General features: G+C 37.1%; 1 protein-coding gene across 4 annotated transcripts in view; it reads left to right on the top strand.

Annotated features, from left to right (window-relative positions):
- Positions 1-21,051, top strand: part of MAGI3 (membrane associated guanylate kinase, WW and PDZ domain containing 3) — a 272,676-nt gene that overhangs the window by 224,378 nt on the left and 27,247 nt on the right. For all 4 annotated transcript variants that reach the window (XM_032154954.2, XM_032154953.2, XM_032154951.2 and 1 more), the window contains exons 10-15: positions 4,597-5,202; positions 6,429-6,460; positions 9,176-9,332; positions 11,943-12,034; positions 13,727-13,919; positions 16,542-16,730. In XM_032154954.2, the coding sequence (XP_032010845.1) occupies positions 4,597-5,202; positions 6,429-6,460; positions 9,176-9,332; positions 11,943-12,034; positions 13,727-13,919; positions 16,542-16,730 (1,269 nt within the window). The remainder of the gene's footprint in view (positions 1-4,596; positions 5,203-6,428; positions 6,461-9,175; positions 9,333-11,942; positions 12,035-13,726; positions 13,920-16,541; positions 16,731-21,051) is intronic.

The raw sequence follows: 21,051 nt of genomic DNA, 5'->3' as shown, positions 1-21,051 counted from the left end.
CCAGGGGCTCTTGAGCAGGCAGGTGATGAAACCTGCCAGGTCTCTACTGTGACAGGGCAGCACTGAGTTCAATGAAAAGTCCGTCAGCCACTGTGCTGTCCCTCTCACAAGCACATAGATTTCTCCACACCAGGTGGCTGCTGCTGGGAGCTAAGGGAGAGGTGGCATAAGCACTCCCTTAGCTGCCCTGGCTGGTATCTCATAGGTTGCAGTCAGGTGTCTCTGATCCCAGCCCAGCACTAGGACTTGTCTAGAAATTGCAATCCTTGTGGCCTAGACTGCCCCTCATTTCACTGAGGGCCCCAGAGCACTCCAGCCCCCAGTGGTGAGGCTTGCTGGAACTCAGTTTCCAACCACTGGGATGGGCAATTCCCCTATGGCTAGGGCCGACCCAAATGCTCCCTTTGTTGGCATATATCAGCTGAGTACAGCCTGGTTCTGCTTTCCCTTGTGACAGGGGAGCACTGAGTTCAATGCAAATCCTGACAATCGCTGTGCTCACCCTCTCCCAAGCATGCAGATTCTCACCACCACTGCAGGGAGGATAGGGGAGGGGTAGCACTGGCAATTCCAGACTGCCTTTCCTATCTTCTTCAGTGGCTCTTTCAGTGATATGAAGTCCAAACCAGGCACTATGATTGCTCACCTGCTTTTTGTCTCTTGTAATGGTACTTTTAGTGTGTAGTTAGTTGTTAAAATTTGGTGTTTCTGTGGAGGTAGGGGGATGAGTAGTGTAGGCTTCTGTCCCGCCACTTTGCTCTGCCCTACGTCACCATCTATTCTCTAAACTAAATGCATATTATCTTTGATGGTGGGCCATTTTACAAACCGATGAAAGCTGTTGGAGAAAACATTAAATTTATTAATATTTTGAAATATTTTATATAACTTTGAGATAGTCCTTTTGCTGTATAAAACTAAAGATTTATTAATCATCTCAGAAAACTATTTGTTTGATTTTCTTGAATTATAAAGGATACTTTTGGAGCAAACATTTATCTATAATCTTATTTGAAAAAAGGTCCTATGTGGTGTTTATCATGGTATCAAATTGTTAAATCTTGCTGTTTTTCCCAAGTTTATTTGCTTCCTTAATCTTACTGGTTATTAAATTGAACTTCTATGTTAAGAATTGTAGACATAACATTACCATTTTTACAAAGTAGTGTAAACTTGTCTTTTCTGTAGTTTCCTAAAGCCTTTACTTGGTAATTGCTGGGTATTTTAATATGGCTGGCAGTGTTTGTGGTTCAGTAAACTTGGAGAAGGTTGAAGACTAGTTTCTGATTGCAGGGGGAGTTTAAGCATTGTTTTCCAGAAAGATTTTAGTATTAATACTGAGGTTGCTTTTTGCAGTGTTTGCTAGACTTTTCTAATCCTCTGTTATTTCACATACCATGAAAATACGGACCAACATTCGGATGGTTGAATTGTCATAGTATTTTTTGATCTCTCATATTATGCTTTCCCATTGAGGTAACAAAAACTTAAAACAAGAAAACTTAAAATAATCAAAAGTTATACTTGTAAAGAAAATTATTATTTTTTCTACTTTATTACTTTATAAAGTTAACAAACTTTAGAGATTAAAATTAATAGTAAGGTTCTTTTGTTTTCAGTTTTGACCTTTTCAACATTTTATCCATGAAACACATGTCTTAGCTATTGTGTATGCTGCCAGGATTTCAAAATATAGTTTCATATTTGCCTAATATGCTTATCTAATTTGCATGGCAATACAATATTTCCATGAAAATTCTGGGAGCTTTAATACCAGACTGAGTTTTTTAAAAGCCGTCAGAACAAATTAAAGCACCTTTGTTTGGCAATAACCTTTTAAATAATCATATTCAAATAAAAGCAAATTGATGAGACAACAGGGGCCAAATTTTAAGTCAAGGCTGTATTAAAAAATACCCAACTGATGACTGTCAGCTGGTAATGATTCTACAACCAAAATAGTCTTACTAATGTCAAATCAGGAAAGCAAAAACAAACTTTTAGAGGGATTTATTAAGCTGACTTTTCAGTGTCTTCAATAATGCATTGTTTGCTTCTGTTGAATTTTTTGTTGCTTGTTTCACCTTTTGAAATCTGATTTATACATCAAATTCAAAATTGCTGCAAAAAGAAGGATACTACAAGAAAATACATTTATAAATTAACATCATTCTAATCTTCAGTTCAGTATTTCTCAAACTAGAATGAATTTTTAAAGTATATTGTTAGCAATGGCTTTTGTTTTGTTTAGTTTTTTTTTTTTTCTCTTTTTTTGAGACCAAGTCTCACTCTTGTCGTCCAGGCTGGAGTGCGATGGCGGAATCTCGGCTCATTGCAACCTCCGCCTCCTGAGTTCAAGTGATTCTCCTGCCTCAGCTTCCCAAGTAGCTGGGATTACAGGTGCATGCCACCACGCCTGGCTAATTTTTTTTTTTTTTTTTTTTTCTTTGAGGTGGAGTTTTACTCTTGTTGCCCAGGCTGGAGTGCAGTGGTGCGATCTCGGCTCACTGCAACCTCTGCCTCCCGGGTTCAAGCAATTCACCTGCCTCAGCCACCTGAGTAGCTGGGATTATAGTGCATACCACCACACCCAGCTAATTTTTTGTATTTTTAGTAGAGACAGGGTTTCATCATGTTGGCCAGGCTGGTCTTGAACTCCTGACTTCGGGTGATCCACCTGCCTCAGCCTCCCAAAGTGCGGGGATTACAGGCATGAGCCACTGCGTCTGGCCTAATTTTTTTATATTTTAGTAGAGATGGGGTTTCGCCATGTTAGCCAGGCTGGTGTTGAATTCCTGACCTCAGGTGATCCACTCGCCTTGGCCTCCCAAAGTGCTGGGATTACAGGTGTGAGCCACTGCACCTGGCCTGAGCCACCACGCCCAGCCAATGGCTTCTTAAACTCAAGAAATAAGGTGGTATTTAAAGATAGACTGACCCCGTCAAAAAGTGGACAAAGGATATGAACAGATACTTCTCAAAAAAAGACATTTATGCGGCTAACATATTTAAAAAAGCTCAACATCACTGATTATTAAAGAAATGCAAATCGAAACCACAGTGAGATATCATCTCATGCCAGTCAGAATGGTGATTATTAAAAAGTCAAGAAACAATAGATGTTGGCAAGGCTGTGGAGAAACAGGAACGCTTTTACACTGTTGGTGGGAGTGTAAATTAGTTCAATTAATGTGGAAGACAGTGTAGCAATTCCTTAAGGATCTAGAACCAGAAATACCATTTGACCCAGCAACCCCATTACTGGATATATACCCAAAGGAATATAAATCATTCTACTATAAAGATACATGCACACCTATGTTTATGGCAGCACTATTTACAATAGCAAAGACAGGAACCAACCCAAATGCCCATCAATGATAGAATGAATAAGGAAAATGTGGTATATATACACTATGGAATACTATGCAGCCATAAAAAGGAATGAGATCATGTCCTTTGCAGGGCCATGGATGAAGCTGGAAGCCATCATCCTCAGTAAACTAACACAGGAATGGAAAACCAAACGCTGCATGTTCTCATAAGTGGGAGTTGAACAATGAGAACACATGGACACGGGGCTGTGAACAACAAACAGTCAGGGGTTGGGGGACGAGGAGAGGGAGAGCATTAGGACAAATAGCTAATGCATGTGGGGCTTAAAACCTAGATGATGGGTTGATAGGTGCAGCAAACCACCATGGCACACGTATACCTATGTAACATATCTACATATTCTAAACTTGTATCCTGGAACTTAAAGTAAAATTTAAATATATATATTTAAATATATATGATTATATATATGACATATATAAATATATATTTAAATATATATGATTATATATGATATATATATAAAATATATATATATAAGGGGTGGAGGAGAATTTCTGGCTATAGGGACTTGACAGGATTCTTGCTGAATACAGGCTGAGGTGATCAGATAATCACCTGGAGAATGGTGGGGGAATGAGGACTTAGATCATATATCAAGAGTGGGTGATTCTGGCTAAACCAACTTAGCAGGATTCTTGCTAAAGCTGGGCTCTGGAGGACATGCCAAGGATGAGGCCTACTGAAAAAAGATCTCAGAGGAACCTGTCTAGAGTTTGGTTAAGGACAGCGTCTTTTTCAGTGTATGTATATATACATACATACACATATATAAATAAAATTAATTTATTCAAAAAATATAATACAGTTTGTACAAGTAGTCAGTGGAGTTATTTGCTCCTGTACTAAATACCTACTACAATGTGCCTAGCTTTGCATGGCTACTTAGATATGACTCAGAGGGTATACTAACAATGATAATATAAATTATCAGGGCTTTTTTTTTTTTAATGATTCACTTGAGCTTGAAGTGAAAATTCTTTGCTACTGAAATAAGTAGGATTTTAGACATTTATACATACTTTTTAGAGAGGAGTTAGAAAAGGGAGAATGTCTGTGTTAGAAATCTATCTTTCAGCAGTTAACAGAGGTTTCCAAAATTCAAATTTAGTGGCTAAATTGTAGTTATTTTTGCCCCTCTAGCAAAAAATTAACTTATTTGTTGATTTTAATATTTTTAACATGATTATGTTTTTCCAGGTGATGTTATTGTAGACATCAATGGCAACTGTGTCCTCGGTCACACTCATGCAGATGTTGTCCAGATGTTTCAACTGGTACCTGTCAATCAGTATGTAAACCTCACTTTATGTCGTGGTTATCCACTTCCTGATGACAGTGAAGATCCTGTTGTGGACATTGTTGCTGCTACCCCTGTCATCAATGGACAGTCATTAACCAAGGCAGAGACTTGCATGAATCCTCAGGATTTTAAGCCAGGAGCAATGGTTCTGGAGCAGAATGGAAAATCGGGACACACTTTGACTGGTGATGGTCTCAATGGACCATCAGATACAAGTGAGCAGAGAGTATCCATGGCATCGTCAGGCAGCTCCCAGCCTGAATTAGTGACTATCCCTTTGATTAAGGGCCCTAAAGGGTTTGGGTTTGCAATTGCTGACAGCCCTACTGGACAGAAGGTGAAAATGATACTGGATAGTCAGTGGTGTCAAGGCCTTCAGAAAGGAGATATAATTAAGGAAATTTACCATCAAAATGTGCAGAATTTAACACATCTCCAAGTGGTAGAGGTGCTAAAGCAGTTTCCAGTAGGTGCCGATGTACCATTGCTTATCTTAAGAGGAGGTAAGTAAAAGCACAACATAGAAAAAGTTTCAATATTCAAGCATTTATATCTACTGATTGTCTTTCCTTACAGTTTAGAATGTGCTTTCCCAGTAGGCTTAACTAGTAATTAGTGCGCATTTTCCTTAAGGTTCTGTCTAATTGTTTCCATAAGCAGTATCTTTTTCAGCAGTTTTTAAAGTTATTAGTGATTTCATTCACGTCTATTATGGGTTTATTTCCCTCTGTATTCTTTTGAAAATCTGATTCATGGCCTTAATGATTAGAGAGAGTCACAGCATTGTGATACTTCAAATGAAATACATCATCTTAATTTCATTTCTCTGTTGATGACAGTAATAGAAATTGACTCTTTCAACCAGTGGTGCGTCATCTGGACCTCTGTAATACACCAAAGATGTTTTGAAAGAGCTAGCATCTCTGTGGATAAGTAAAATGTTGGATGGTGTGTTAATCTGTTCTGCAGAGGCAATCATGATAGCGTGTGCTCATAAAGTTTTTATCTTAAGCTCTAGTATCTGCCTGTAAATGTTAATTAAACCGCAAAGTGCTTATGTGAGAGAAATATAATTTTTATTTTCCAAGGTCATCAGCTGACATGAACTCCTCCCAGACATTTACAAATTCAGTTCCAAGGCATAATCACAAAGTTTAATTTTAATATGCTTTCTTAAATCCATACTTATAAGTGACTAGTATCTTAAAGAATAAAATGTAGCCACTTACTCTTTTATCTCTCTGGATTTTACTTTTCACTATTGAGGCAAATGAGCACTTCAGCTTCTTTGGGAGCTTTTTCTTATTCTCGTTTCTTTGATTCATATGGGTTTCTTCTCTGAGTGATGGTGGAATGTGCTCCGAGTAAGGTAGAAATCTCTTTGTGAGTGCTTGAGAGTAATCCAGGGCTTCAACAAGTATAACAAAGACACCAAAGTTCAATGTCACACAGGTTTGATGTCAGTTTCCTGCCTTGCCACTTACTGGTTCTTTGGTATAGGAAAGAATCTTAGTTTACCTTCTCTGTAAAATGGTCATAACATTTGTGCCTTCAGATGTTATAAAAATGAAATGAGATAATATATGTATAATGCTTGGTACATAGGAGGTTAGACACAGAATTTACTAGCCTACTAAAAATTGAAGCTAGTTTTATCATAAACATTAGCAGTATTTGTGATCTGGGAATGCATCCTCTGGTTTTAAACTTTGGCTCATTTTTTTTTAAGGTCCTCCTTCACCAACCAAAACTGCCAAAATGGTGAGTATATACTGGTGCTCAAATCTTTTCCCCAACACACTGAGAGAGATGCCACATTCCCCTCTGTAAGAGGAGCTCACTGTGGGGGTGATTATCGACTGGGAGAAGTTAGGAGGCATGCTGCCCTTGGCTTGTATATATTAGAAACTAGGGAAGTGTTTGAAAAATCCCCCTAGTGAGGAGATGTGCTCCACTCGTTAAGTATTGCAACTGGAGGACTACTAAAGGCCTATTGTACCAATAATCCTGTTCTCTAAGTTATAAAATGTGAACACATTAAAGAACCAACCTAGAGGTCTTTTTACTTTTGTGTTTCAGAGAAACAAGGTAGGAAGGACCTAAATGTTAAGACAGATGATAAACTATTGCATCGTCTTGCCTCTGCCCGAAGAGAAGATGTACTAGTTCACATAATTTTGTGGGGACTATAAATATGCATGCACCTTTAGATAATCTTCTTACTTTTAAGACTAAATTAAGCTTCTTTTTTTATTATTTATTATTTATTTATTTATTTATTTTTTGAGACAGAGTCTTGCTCTGTCACCCAGGCTGGAGTGCAATGGAGCTATCTCGGCTCACTGCAACCTCTGCCTCCCGGGTTCAAGCGATTCTCCTGCCTCAGCCTCCCAAGTAGCTGGGACTACAGGTGTGCACCACCACACCCAGCTAATTTTTTTGTATTTTTAGTAGAGACAGGGTTTCACCATGTTGGCTAGGATGGTCTCGATCTCTTGACCTCATGATCTGCCCACCTCGGCCTCCCAAAGTGCTGGGAAAACAGGCGTGAACTACCACGTCCAGCTGACTAAACAAGACTTTCTAGAGTAATTGTGGCCTTCTGTGCTAAATTTGCTTGTTGTCAAAGTGAAAGACCTGAAACAGTGTCTTCTTTGGCATTCTTCTAAATAATCACGTAGCCTGTTTAACGACCTGTGCAGAGAATAAGAACTTTAAAAAGGAGTGCATCAAATACTGCTATTGTGGAAGAAACTCTACGAGGTGCACATTTGTAGCTATTTAAGTATCCACAATGTTTTGGATATAAAGACAATTTTATTTAAAATTGTAATTTAGTTCTAGTTTGCTGGTTTGGAATCTTTTATCTCAAAATCGAAAGATGGCCTTCCATAACCATAAACTATAGACGGTTATATTAAATGAATTAGTTCTTTCTAGCCCACCAAGTAGGAATCCTCTGCAAATTTGCTGTTTTATGGATTAAAAAGAATCACTCAGCTTTTGGCCTTTTTTTTTTTTTTTTTTTTTTTTGAGACAAAGTCTCACTCCATTACCCAGGCTGGAATGCAGTGGTGTGATTTTGGCTCACTGCAGCCTCTGCCGCCTAGGTTCAAGCAATTCTTGTGCCTTAGCCTCCCAGTAGCTGGAATTACAGGTGCACGCCACCACACACAGCTAATTTTTATATTTTTGGTAGAGATGGAGTTTCACTACATTGACTAGGCTGGTGTCAAATTCCTGACCTCAGGTGATCTGCCCACCTCGGCCTCCCAAAGTGCTGGGATTACAGGCATGAGCCACTGCGCCCAGCCAGCTTCTGCCCTTTTCATTGACTGCTTATACTGCTTGGTTCCAGTGTGAACAGAAATTGTTTTTGTCCATTCAGTTCAAATTGCACTGTATTCTACATTTCTCTGTTCCTCTAGTAATCATTTTTAACTCCTGTGCTACCATATCTATTTCATAATGGATGCCACTGCAGCCGCAGTGGCCGTGATGCTTTATAATTGATGGAAGGGTCTGATGAACTTTAACCGTCTCTGACAGAATGCTAAGATGTGTGGGGAAAGGGTAGGAGACTACTGCTAGCTTCTCTGCCTTCTCATTGGGTCTGGGTGATTGAAGGGTCCCCTCTAGCACAACACTTTGTAGTGGCTGAACCCTGATTACTCCCTGACAAACTGGTGCCCCTGCATTCTAGTCATTGTTAATGATCACAAACATCCATAATCTCCCTCTCCTAACAATAATCCAGGAAAACAAGCTGGTCTCAAAACCATATTTCTTAGGCCATTTATTGGATTTCATTGTTAACATTTTATTAAATAAGTCATTTTGCTTGGCTGTTATCTTGGGAAAGTTCTATCTGAATAGGAAAAATAACAAAATATGCTACTATGCTTTCCCTTATCTAATTGTCATGCATGGTACATTTTCTGTTAATATATGTGAATTGGCCAGGCAGAGTTTTCACAGTGCCATCTTTATAACCTAAATTAGAGTTAACCTCTTCTGTTTTCTTAGAAAGAGTATTATCTTAAACATCTTCCTTAGAAATTAAACTCAGTGAATGGGAGGTGGGCCGTGCCAAGAATTTTATGAAGATATTCTCTGAATCTCCCTCTTACTTTACTTAGAAGTGCTGCCTTGTGTTGTATTTCTATTTATCTTCATCTCAAAGTCAATTTGTGTCTTGGTGGTGGAGAAAAGGGCAAAATTGTTTAATCATAGGACTAACTAAGGCTCTTCAGTTGATATTACTATAAACTTTTTTCTAATTTAAGTTAAATATGTTTCAACCAAATACACATTGCTATGAAAATGAATTCCTGTAACTGTAAATCTGCTGTGTCTTTGATCCTGCCATCTATACAACTATAATCAGTTGACATATCCATTTCAGATATCAGTTTTATGAATTAATCAACCATCTGATTTTTTAAAAATACTAAGTAAGGCTCTTTTCCATTTCAGAAAACAGATAAAAAGGAAAATTCAGGAAGTTTGGAGGCCATAAATGAGCCTATTCCCCAGCCTATGCCTTTTCCACCCAGCATTATCAGATCAGGATCCCCAAAATTGGATCCTTCTGAGGTCTACCTGAAATCTAAGACTTTATATGAAGATAAACGTAAGTAGTTGTGGAATATTTCAGGAGAGCATATAACAAGATAAATTCGGATTTATTTTAGACTAGGACCTTCCCATCTTTCAGAAGCATATTGAAAAGTTATTCCTTCATTACCATTTTAATAGAACTCTGGACTTCTTCCATGTATATTCAACATTCACACATTCATTTTTTTCAAAATCATGTTTTAAGTGGTAGTTATCTACCAGATGCCATACTAGGTAACCAGAATACAGAGATAAATAGGTTACATAGGACCTGCACCCAAAAATATTATTAGAACTAAATGGAAAAAGACAAATATGTAATCAAATAGTATACAAATAAGTACATGTAATAAGCCTAACAGGTACAGTGATAGAAAGATGAAATGGATAAATTAGGATCCAAAGAAGGAATATTCGGTTTTATCAGCGGGGGCAGTAGAAAGTGTCAGGAAAAGCTTCATACTCGAAGCAAAGCTTTAACTAAAGTCATCAGGGATAAAAATGTGTCTATGAGGAAGCTAAAAGGGAAAGATATTAGGAATAGCACGTGCACACTGGCCTTGCATGACTTGGGTTCTGCAAGTAGTTCACGTTCACTGGGTGCAATTGGCAAGGAAAGTCACAGAGGAGAGCAGGAACAGATTGAGGAAGGCCAATGATGCCCTTCCAAGGGAGCTGGAGTTGGTCATATAAATAACAGAGAACCACAGAATGCCTTTAACTATAAGGAAGGCATAGTTTTATGTTTTAGAAAGGTTTCTCTGGCAGGAGTATGAAGGATGAATCAGAGGTGTATGCAATTTGAGGAAGGGTGTGCAATTTGAAGAAGAAACTAAAGAGTTGACTTCTTAAAGGAGTCCAGCTGAGAGATAAAAAGAGAGACTGCATAAGCAGAAATTCATGCATGTTCCTACTAATTCACTTACTAATGATAAATCTTTTCCAAAGTAAAATTGCAGATTTAAATAGGTATAATTTTTTAAAATTTATTTGTTCTTAGAAATAGATGTAAATCTACCTTGGAAAAGATATGTACAAGTGGAATATATGTGTAGTTGACTTAATGCTTATTTAACTAGTTGCAGAACTACGTCTTAATAATCCCAAGCCATATTCAGAAAGATGAAAACCAGTTGTATGCATAGCAAAGCAATAATTTAAATTAGCATAACTATGTAGAATCCCTTTCTTCATACTTTCCATTCATAGCCTGATACATTATTAATACTGGTATAAACTCTGCAGTCCCATCAGGCTTCGTCCATAAAATAAGTCAGTTGAACCGATGACTCTTTTTTTTTTTTTCCCCCTAGACACAGTCTTGCTCTGTCACCCAGAGCTGGAGTGCAGTGGCACGATCTCAACTCACTGCAACCTCTACCTCCTAGGTTCAAGCAATTCTCCTGCCTCAGCCTCCTGAGTAGCTGGGACTATAGGCATATGCCACCATGCCTGGCTAATTTTTGCATTTTTAGTAGAGACAGGGTTTCACCATGTTAGTCAAGCTGGTCTCAAACTCCTGACCTCGTGATCCACCCATCTCGGCCTCCCAAAGTGGACTCTTTTAATCTCTAAAGTTCTACAATTTTAATAGGAAGTATATATCAAAAGATATTGCTTCTATAGAATATTATCAGGAATTTACTAATCTCACTTTTTATATAGTTCCCTGACATGTTTTCTTCTCTCTTTACAGTAAATACTTCTTACCTATAAATAACATTAATATTTTCCCAAAGAAAAAATTTTAGTCATGAAATAGATTTTTGTGACTTAATATTCTTTTTTTTTTTTTTTTTTTTTTTTTTTGAGATGGAGTCTTTGCTCTGTTGCCGAGGCTGGAATGCAGTGGCACGATCTCAGTTCACTGCAACCTCTGCCTCCCAGGTTCAAGCAATCCTCCTGCTTAATATTCTAAGGAATACAACCTACCCTTTGAGGGTAGGACAGTATAGGTTAGGAGATTAGACCCTGGAAATCAACCTGGATTTAAATCTTAGCTTCGCCACTTGCTAGGTGACAATGGCCAACTTACCTAGACCCTCAGTTTTCGCACCTACAAAATGGGGCTAATAATAAATGTTAGCTCTTAATTATTCTCCTTTAAAATGCTATCATTTGCAAAACTAGGCTAGGTAAGTAGTTCATATGGAATACTTTTCTGAGAGAAAGGTATTAGCTTGAGAGCAGGAATAAGGTATTTTACAGGCACTCTGTACAGGCGTGCCTGTACAGATTTAATGTACAGGATTTAATGTGCCTTACCCAAGTGTTAACTTAGGTCATTTGCACCTGTCAAATATCAAACTCAAGTTTGATCATTCTGAATTCAACATTGTTATATTGATTGGACAGCATTAGAAGTTAATGGCAGTGTAATACTGAGTATATGGAAGTGAGAGTAAATGTTTCTAAACAGTCTTCATACAGTTTCCTTTAGAGCTCAAAACAAGGATTTATAGTTGAATTGTGTGTGTGTTACACTCTTGTGCAAATTTGCCATATTAAAAAGTTCTGAGATTGTAGTTTATTGAGTTACTCTATAATATCCTACTAAATATTGAACTTTGTTTTAATCCTTTTAAAATAAATCATAGTATTTATATTTTCTGATTTTCCTTAGCACCAAACACCAAAGATTTGGATGTTTTTCTTCGAAAACAAGAGTCAGGGTTTGGCTTCAGGGTGCTAGGAGGAGATGGACCTGACCAGTCTGTAAGTGTCACTTCTTTGGAACATGGCTGTTTCCTGTTCAAACGTTTTGAGTGATGATTTGGTGGATTATGCTGTGTTTTAAGTTTTTTTTTCTCTAACAGTTTCATTAATGTGAAGAATAACTGCATTTCTATTAGTATCATAATCCCTCAGTTATTGTGGTGTAGCTGAGGCTAAAAACTGTGGGTAAAAACTGAATATGTCAGCTGCAAATTAGACAGTGATTAATTTATTTACTTCTCTGTGTGAATAACTACATAAAACTCATTTTAAGTTTATATTTTCCTTTGCCCTCATTAAACAGAGTCTAAGTAAGACATTTTCCTTCTCTAAGAAACCTATAATCCCATGTCCTCTTTCCCACTATTACTCTATCTTCTGGATGCTCCATAAATGATTGGCATGAGCCTGTGCATATTGTTTCACCTCGTCTTATTAATAGGTTGGCATTTTCATGGTCAGTACTTTGCATGTCATTTCATCTGTTACCTTTGAAACTAGAGGAATATAAAATAATTAATATTTTTGTCCAGAGGCATAAGGGTTATATTTGCAAAGCATTTGAAGTCTAGGATTTTGTTTACACATGAGTGTTACATAAACTTGTTTTAGAGAACAAATGTAGTGGGTTTTGTTTCTAAGTTTTGCTCTTGGTTTGAATAACAAAGAAGTAATGTGTTCTGTAGAATTTTTAAGAACATATTTGCATTTTATTTTATATAATATCAATATATTATATATCAAAAAATATGGTTGGAAGTTAGGTGAAGAACAATAATCTTTAAAAATTACAGGCTTCTTATTTCTGAATAGAACATTTGATTTATGTAGTATAAATTTGTTCTAATTGGTCATATTGGTTACAGTTACAACAGTCATTGGAAACACATAAAACTTAAGGCAGGTTGCCCTATGTAAAACAAATACTAGATACTTTAATTGTTCTTGGTGGTATTTGTATTTTTATTTTATTGCTTCCTATTTTGTTGATACTTATAATGTTCACTTAGACATTTTAAGAATTTGTCTCAAACAACTTAGAAGAAACCTTTCTTTTCTCTTAAATGTCAGATTTTAGCAGCTCTGAAACTAGCCCAAACATTCAGGATTGCCTAATTATAGGATTCTAATGCTGGTCAGCAAAATGAACCAGATTTGTTCACCTAGATGCAAGTGAAGCTTCAGGCCACTCTGTTCCTGTTGAGATTTAGAAACAAGAAATGTCTCTGTGCTGTGTATATTGAACTTGTACTGTTAGTCATATGTGATGGGAGTACCGTTGAGAATGATCCCAGTTGCTGTGAACAGTATATAGAAAATCTTGCCTGATGACATTGAACAGACTTTTAATAGCTACTCTGCAGACTTATATTTTCTGAGTTTAGTGTTTTGTTTCATTGTAATGATGGGGATAATGGTGGTGCTTTTTGAGTTATCGAACAACTTTGTATTTTCTATTTTCTTTGTACATAGCCCTGAGGATCTATAAGGGATTACATAATACAATGTGGTTATTTGAAGTGCCATTTTGGAGAATGGGCACTTTCTCAGATAATACCTTTCTAAAATATGACTGTTTTCATAGTTGAACTGCAAAAATCTGTTGGTTTGCACAATGCTAAGTTAGGAATTCCTTAACTCTTCAGCTAAACTTTACACTGTGGACCAAACTATACTTTGTTATCTTATCAGATATATATTGGGGCTATTATTCCCCTGGGAGCAGCTGAGAAAGATGGTCGGCTCCGTGCAGCTGATGAACTAATGTGCATTGATGGAATTCCTGTTAAAGGGAAATCACACAAACAAGTCTTGGACCTCATGACAACTGCTGCTCGAAATGGCCATGTGTTACTAACTGTCAGACGAAAGATCTTCTATGGAGGTATGTGAACTTGTTCCTGCTCTGAAAAGTTAAAAAAGAAACAAAGATACTAGTCTACTTCCTGTGTAGTTTTGCAGGTTATTTTATTACATTCAGTAGTATCTAAGATAACCCATTTGGTCTGATCCTGGGCCTCACTGTGGAAGGCTATGCAAAGATAAAAGGATTCAGAAATAATACTACTATAAAAAAATAAATTTTGGGCTTCTATATTAAGATTATTTTCATATATTGATGCATTTTGCAAACGTATTATAGGTGGGAGTATTGATTTAAATCCGGTCTTGTTTTGTTTTGTTTTGTTGAGTTGAGGTAGAGTCTCACTCTGTCACCCGGGCTAGAGTGCAGTGGTATGAGCTCAGCTCACTGCAACCTCCACCTCCTGGGTTCAAGCGATTCTCCTGCCTCAGCCTCCTGAGTAGCTGGGATTACAGGCACACATCACCACATGGCTAATTTTTGTATTTTTAGTAGAGACGGGGTTTCACCACATTGGCCAGGCTGGTCTCAAACTCTTGACCTCAAGCGATCCACCCGTCTCAGCCTCTCAAAGTGCTGGAATTACAGGCATGAGCCACTGTGCCCAGCCTAAATTTGTTTTGTTTTGTTTTTTTAATAACAAATACACAATTATTGAGTCACACCAAGATATCCCACTAGCTGAATATACAAAGATTTTTGGATCCCAGTGAAATCTGAACTACTAAAGGAAAGTAGGATGTTTCTACTTGAGAAGTTTTAGTATAATTTAACATTTATTGAGTGCTTACTATGTCCTAGATGCATGGATTATTTTATTTAATCTTCACAACACTGTGAGGTCATTATCTAGTTCTATGATTACTCAGAGAAAGGCTGAGAAACAAATAACTGGTAAGAGGTAGGGCCTGGATTAAAACTTGCAGTTTAATTCAGAGATCAGGGTTTAAACCATAGCATTAGGATATGAATATCTCTTATAGTTTCTCATCAGTAGCTTTATGAATAATTAAATAGGAATTCTTATAAGTGAATTCTTTCCACTTTAAAATTAAAAAAATACAACTCTGTAGCACAAGAATATAAGCCTCATGAAGGTATGAATTTTTATTTGTTCAGTTATCTGCCGTAAGCTCAGCACCTAAAAGAGTGCCAGTCTGATACAAAGTGGACATTAATAAATGTTGTTAATTGGATGAATATTTACATCACTCTTAAAAATGAGGCACCGTATTTTTTATTGCAACATTCAAAGTAAAGGCCTGCCTCCTTTGGTAAATACCAGGCATTTAGAATGCATATAGATTGTAATGCAGTACTGCCTCAATTTGGTTGTGTTGGAGGCCAAACGTAACTACTTACAGTAAAATTGTGATGTTATACAACCTATGCTCTTCCCTGGAAAGAATCATGAAGAAGTTTCATAGTAGTTTGGTATTATTGGAGACATTTTAGCTAATACGTTCTAACTATGCATTTTGAAAAAAAAAAAAGAAAACATATTCTTAAAACCATGTGAATTTTCAGCCAAAAAGAGACCTTATAAATATGGACATGACCGCAGTGTGTTGTGGTTATTATTAACGATGGTTTGTACCAAATTATGGCAAAAAATATGGCCTTTTTAAAAAATCAGTTAGGACTTTGTGTCATTCTCAAGTTCTGATGTCATCCTTGAAGAGCAGAAAAAGGTGTAGGTTAATTGGCCATTTATCAGGAATTTCATATGACCCTGTCTATGCCCAGAAGTGTTTGCTGTTCATGTGGACAGCTTGTTATGTGTCCCAGCAAGTTGCGGGGTGGAGGTTGGGGAGGTGGAAGGCTGAGAACTGCTAATGATGAACTCATATCATCACTCAGGAAACTGCAGTTGCAAAACGTATCATATAAGACAAATCCTGTACAGGTAGCAAACTGTTATAATGGGACAGCATTTCTGCCCTGATGCTTTAACCTCTAAGACAGACATCAATGAGTATCAGTCACTGAACTAAATTATATTTATAATTGATTTTAAAAGGAAGTTCATGTGTCATTCCTCATTATGTGTTTCGTTAAAATTATTGGTCCATATTATAAACCTTGATGGAACTAAAACAGTTTTAGGAAGAATTTTTTTACTATCAGATCTCACAGAAACTTTGAAAAGCTTCCTTTAAAATGAGATCATGAGGTCAGGAGTTCAAGACCAGCCTGGCCAATATGGCGAAACCGCATCTCTTCTAAAAATACAAAAATTAGCCAGGCATGGTGGTGGGCACCTGTAATCCCAGCTACTCAGGAGGCTGAGGCAGAAGAATGGCGTGAACCCAGGAAGCAGAGGTTGCAGTGAGCCGAGATCGCGCCACTGCACTCCAGGCTAGGTGACAGAGCAAGACGCCATCTGGGGAAAAAAAAAAATGAGATAACATGAGAGTGTATGTATTTTTCAGTAATCCACTCTGAGGATTTGGGAAGTCAGATGGACTGCTGTTGCTTATATCTGCACTCAGATTATACCCGAAGCTCACATGTGGGGCTGCTTTTCTATTCTTTATGTTATTAGAAACTGAATTTTTCTGTGAGAGGCTTAGCATAAAAACGCTTTAGTCACCAGAAATTATGATGTTCCAGAAATATCAAAACTGATCATGTTTATTATAGAAAAACAACCTGAGGACGACAGCTCTCAGGCCTTCATTTCAACACAGAATGGATCTCCCCGCCTGAACCGGACAGAGGTCCCAGCCAGGCCTGCACCCCAGGAGCCCTATGATGTTGTCTTGCAACGAAAAGAAAATGAAGGATTTGGCTTTGTCATCCTTACCTCCAAAAACAAACCACCTCCAGGAGGTAAGGGCTATTGTATCTTATTGTCTCTCCCTGCGAGTCCAGTTTTCTGAGGCTCCCACTGGAGTTTATGAAATAATTAGGAACTATGTATAAAATGCCTTCGGTACTTATCTTTTTAAGAATGGTGAATACTTTCCTTATTTTCAAAATTTGGTAATTTGAACCGAACCTTCCAGGCTTCAAGTTTATCTATTATCTCACATTCTATAAAATATTTAATAAGTCTCAGTAGCTCCATTTGCATCAAGGTTATACTGGAGACAGTATGTCATAGATATGGATTTAATGAAAGGTATAATGCTGACTTCTAAGAAAATGGGGATATAGGTTTTGAAAATTAGGATAAATCATGTATGTAGAAAATAGAGACTAGAAGCAATTGAGAAGAAGCAAAGCAGATTAATAGAAAAATCTTGACCCAAATATGTCGTAGATATTTTATGTTATTATTTAATAATAATTGCCGTAGTCCAGCTATAAATTACCCTTGTTGAATGATAAGAGGCATACCTTTTATAAATGTTTCATTGAAAGGTAAAAATTTTGTCAACAATTGGAAAATGGATCTAAATATCTTGAACCAAGTTTAACAGAATATTCTAATCCAGAAGATGGACGTATTTATATCAGTTCCATGATCAAAGGAGGAATTACATCTGATATATTCAGGGCTGTTACGATCCAGCAAATGAAATATTTGTCTTGATGTTTCTATAAAATAATAATTTTTAATATAAATATAAAATCCAGTTGAATATGAGAACCAGCTCCAAGTCAAATAATAAAAATCTTTGACTACATGAAAATATGCCCTTGCCTTTACAAGTCAGTTTGATTATATTTTGAATAATGAGATCCTTTTAGACCAAGTGGTTGCTAAAACCTTAGTTTAAAAAAAAGAAAACACTTTTAGGAAAGTGTTGTGAGCCAAATCAGTTTGCAAAAATCTTGCTAAAATTAATGGAAGTGTATAAGGGAAAAAGAGTCCATGACATGGATGAGTTATTGCTATAGTATTAGGTCACTGCTCACTGATACTAGTTTCCATCTTCCCAAAGCAGTTGCCATGGAAACACTTGGAACTGGAACTGTCACTGATGCTGTGAGGATGATAATATGGCCTGTGTCAGAAAAATGAAAGGAAAGCAGCTTTTAGGTGGTTTTCATGTTGTATCATTGGAATCAGTATTTCCAAAAACAGATAACCATTTAGGATAATGATATTGTCATTCTCGTAACATACAATAACACCAGGCATTCAGATTAACTAAAACAGTGAAAGACTATTACTCTAGCAGATAGATGCAAACCACTTTCTATACTGAAGATATTCCCTTTCTGGCACTACAGAAATTTGGGGAAAGTCTGGTGTTTACCATAAAACCAAGCTATATAGAGGAATTCAGTAAAATAAGTTTCATTGCTTAAATATGTTTAAGCATATTTTTACATTTGTTTATATTTAACATGTTATATTAAATTTTAATATATTAAGTATTTTTATTTGTATATATTGGTAAATTTTTAAAATTTTAAAAATCTTTAAGTAGTTTTATATTTCCTTGTTTCAATCATTTTTTACTATAGTGATGGTTTTACCTATGGAGGTACTTCATCTCTTTAAGATAGTGTCATTAAGTGTTGTGTTTTGTAATCCAACAAACTTGGATTCAAGTCCTGCTTATATCTTTTAATAGCTGTCTGATCTTGGGCAAATTACTTTCCCTCCAAGAGCTCCAGTTTCTTCCATAAAATGAGGATGATAGAGACACTCCCTGTCTCACGAATGTGAGGATTAAAGGAGACAGGGTATGTGAAGCCCTTAGCCAAGGCCTTCAGTAAATGTTAGCTGCTGTTGCTTGTTGTAGCTTCTGCTGCCATTGTTATCATCATCATTATTTAGAAAATTGTCACCGTCTCTTAACTTTTCTTTTAAAAAAAACTTTTAAAAGTTCGTCAATACTTAATAATGAGATAGGAAAGAAAGCCCAATTAAAATGTAAGATTGAGGCAGCAGCTAACGTGTGGCAGGAGATGAGTATTTGCAGCTCATTAATTATCAGGCTGAATGGTAAATTAGGCTCAGGTTGTTGATGAATTTTATGTAAAGTACTTGAGATTTTCAGTCATGGTGTAAAACCAGAATTGATAATTTCACTGAAATGCTAGTTAATAATCTCATAAAATGTTGAGGCCTGAGAGTATTCTTGTTAGAATTTTATTTTTCACATATAGACAGAAAAAGGGTCCTGGGAAAGCTCCAATGAGGAGCTTTCACTCAGAGAGACTGAACACTTGCTGCAAACTGTATGACAGAGAAGGTTTGGTTCAGAAAGGAGTTAGCACAGGTGGAAAGGCAGGAAACCTGTCTGTCAGAATAGATCATTCTTTTCTTTTTTGTTGTTTGTTTGTTTGTTTGTTTGTTGAGACAGTCTTACTCTGTTGCCCAGGCTGGAGTGGAGTGGCGTGATCTCGGTTCACTGCAACCTCTGCCTCCCAGGTTCAAGTGATTCTCGTGCCTCAGCCTCCCGATTAGCTGGGATTACAGGCATGTACCAACATACCTGGCTAATTTTTTTTTGTATTTTTAGTAGAGACGGAGTTTTGCCATGTTGGCCAGGCTAGTCTCGAACTCCTGACCTCAGGCGATCCACCCACCTTGGCCTCCCAAAGTGCTGGGATTATAGGCGTGAGCCACCGTGCCCAGCCAGATCATTCTTTATGGACCTCATCTCAGGTATTTTCTGATGACTTATGTCTCAAGAAGAGTTCCTAGTAGCATCTGTGGTACCAGTTATGGAATTCTGAGTTTCTCTACTGTTGACTTTTTCAAAGATCAGGGATCCAGGTCTAGCATCCTCACAATTTGTCTAAGTGCTGAATGAATGGAGTACTTAGAAAAGGCCTCTATTTAAGATTAAAAAGACTTGGCTAGTTTTTGCTTTACCAGTACTTCAGAGCTTTTAGTGTTATTCCTTCTTATCATATAGTTTTCAGTTCTGGTTGCAAAGGATTTCTTTGAAAAGGGAACATTTCCAGTTACTGTTCTTTGTTTCCTGAAAAGAAATGTTTTAAGAGCACTAAAGTGATCTCAGGATCTGGACAAGCCAGGCTATGAGACAGATTTAGGCCAAAGATTAATGAAGATGGATAAGTTGGCTTTATGGCAAATGCCTGTAGACTTTGTGTATCAACAAAAACAAGGCAGGACTGAAGGCTTTTCCCGAGCTATGTGAACTCTAAGGGGTTACCTTGAACAGTTTCCCAGTCCGTTTAGAAAATGTTCAGAAGCTACCTTTCTACTGGTCTGTTTGCTATTTTTAACTGTTCTAGTGACACTGCTATAAATACTAAGACAGGAACAATCTGACTACTTTTACCTTCCCTCACCCAGACAACCAGCCCTTTAGGAAGCTGTATACCACCATGCACCAATTCTTTTTACCACATTGCTCGCAGGCTGAGAAAGGGGACCACTAAGATTTCAGAGATTAATTCTATTTAATGCTTTCCCAAGTCTGAACAAGCGCCTTTTAGTGAGCCAAGGAACTGAATGGTTTTCTTCTCGGGGGCTCTAGAAAGAACACTATGTTTGAGTAAATCTTTTGTAAGAAGGAGAATAACTGAGATAATGATTTAGAAGGTCACCACAGGGCCACCGTATGACCTGCCATATGTTTCTGGTGTGCCACCTGTTGTAGAATTAGTGAATCAACTCATAATGCCTGATATGACATGGCCCTTTCTGCACTGGCATTTCTCTAATTACATTGTTTGTAAGGAAAATAGAATAATAAGTGCTTGACATAATTCAGAGCTAAAAGGCACTTCCTTCCAATATTGACGTACTATTTTAAGATAAAATCTGCCACTGTGTATTCCTAGAAGAGCCAGGGCACTGCCTGTAGGGAAATAAATCATCATAAAGAATAACTTTTCTACTCCAAACGAAGGTCTATTTAAATGTCTCTTACATACTCCTAGATATGATTCAGAAATACTAGTAAGGAGCAGGTTTTACTGTGGAAATTAAACATCATTCACAGTGCCATTCAAAAATATGAATTATCCCTATTCAAATCAGTCAGTAGTCAGCAGGAGCCCACATACCTGATAAGTTTAAAGTTTACTGACCTAGGCTAGGAAATTCTCAGAGAACATAGAAGGAACGTTTGTTTCCTAATACAAATGCTGCCTGTTGCATGGTGGAAAATATTTTGTTTGACAAGATTTCCTGAATATAAGAGAACTCATTTCAAGCTCTAATAATAGCAGAGTGTCTTAATAGTTAGTCCAGGAAGGCCCTTAGCATTATAAGCTA

Source organism: Hylobates moloch, unplaced genomic scaffold (assembly GCF_009828535.3).
Source record: "Hylobates moloch isolate HMO894 unplaced genomic scaffold, HMol_V3 SCAFFOLD_5, whole genome shotgun sequence".
NCBI classification, from domain to species: Eukaryota; Metazoa; Chordata; class Mammalia; order Primates; family Hylobatidae; genus Hylobates; species Hylobates moloch.
The sequence above is the reverse complement of the archived record's forward strand: the minus strand, read 5'-3'. Positions and strand labels throughout refer to the sequence as shown.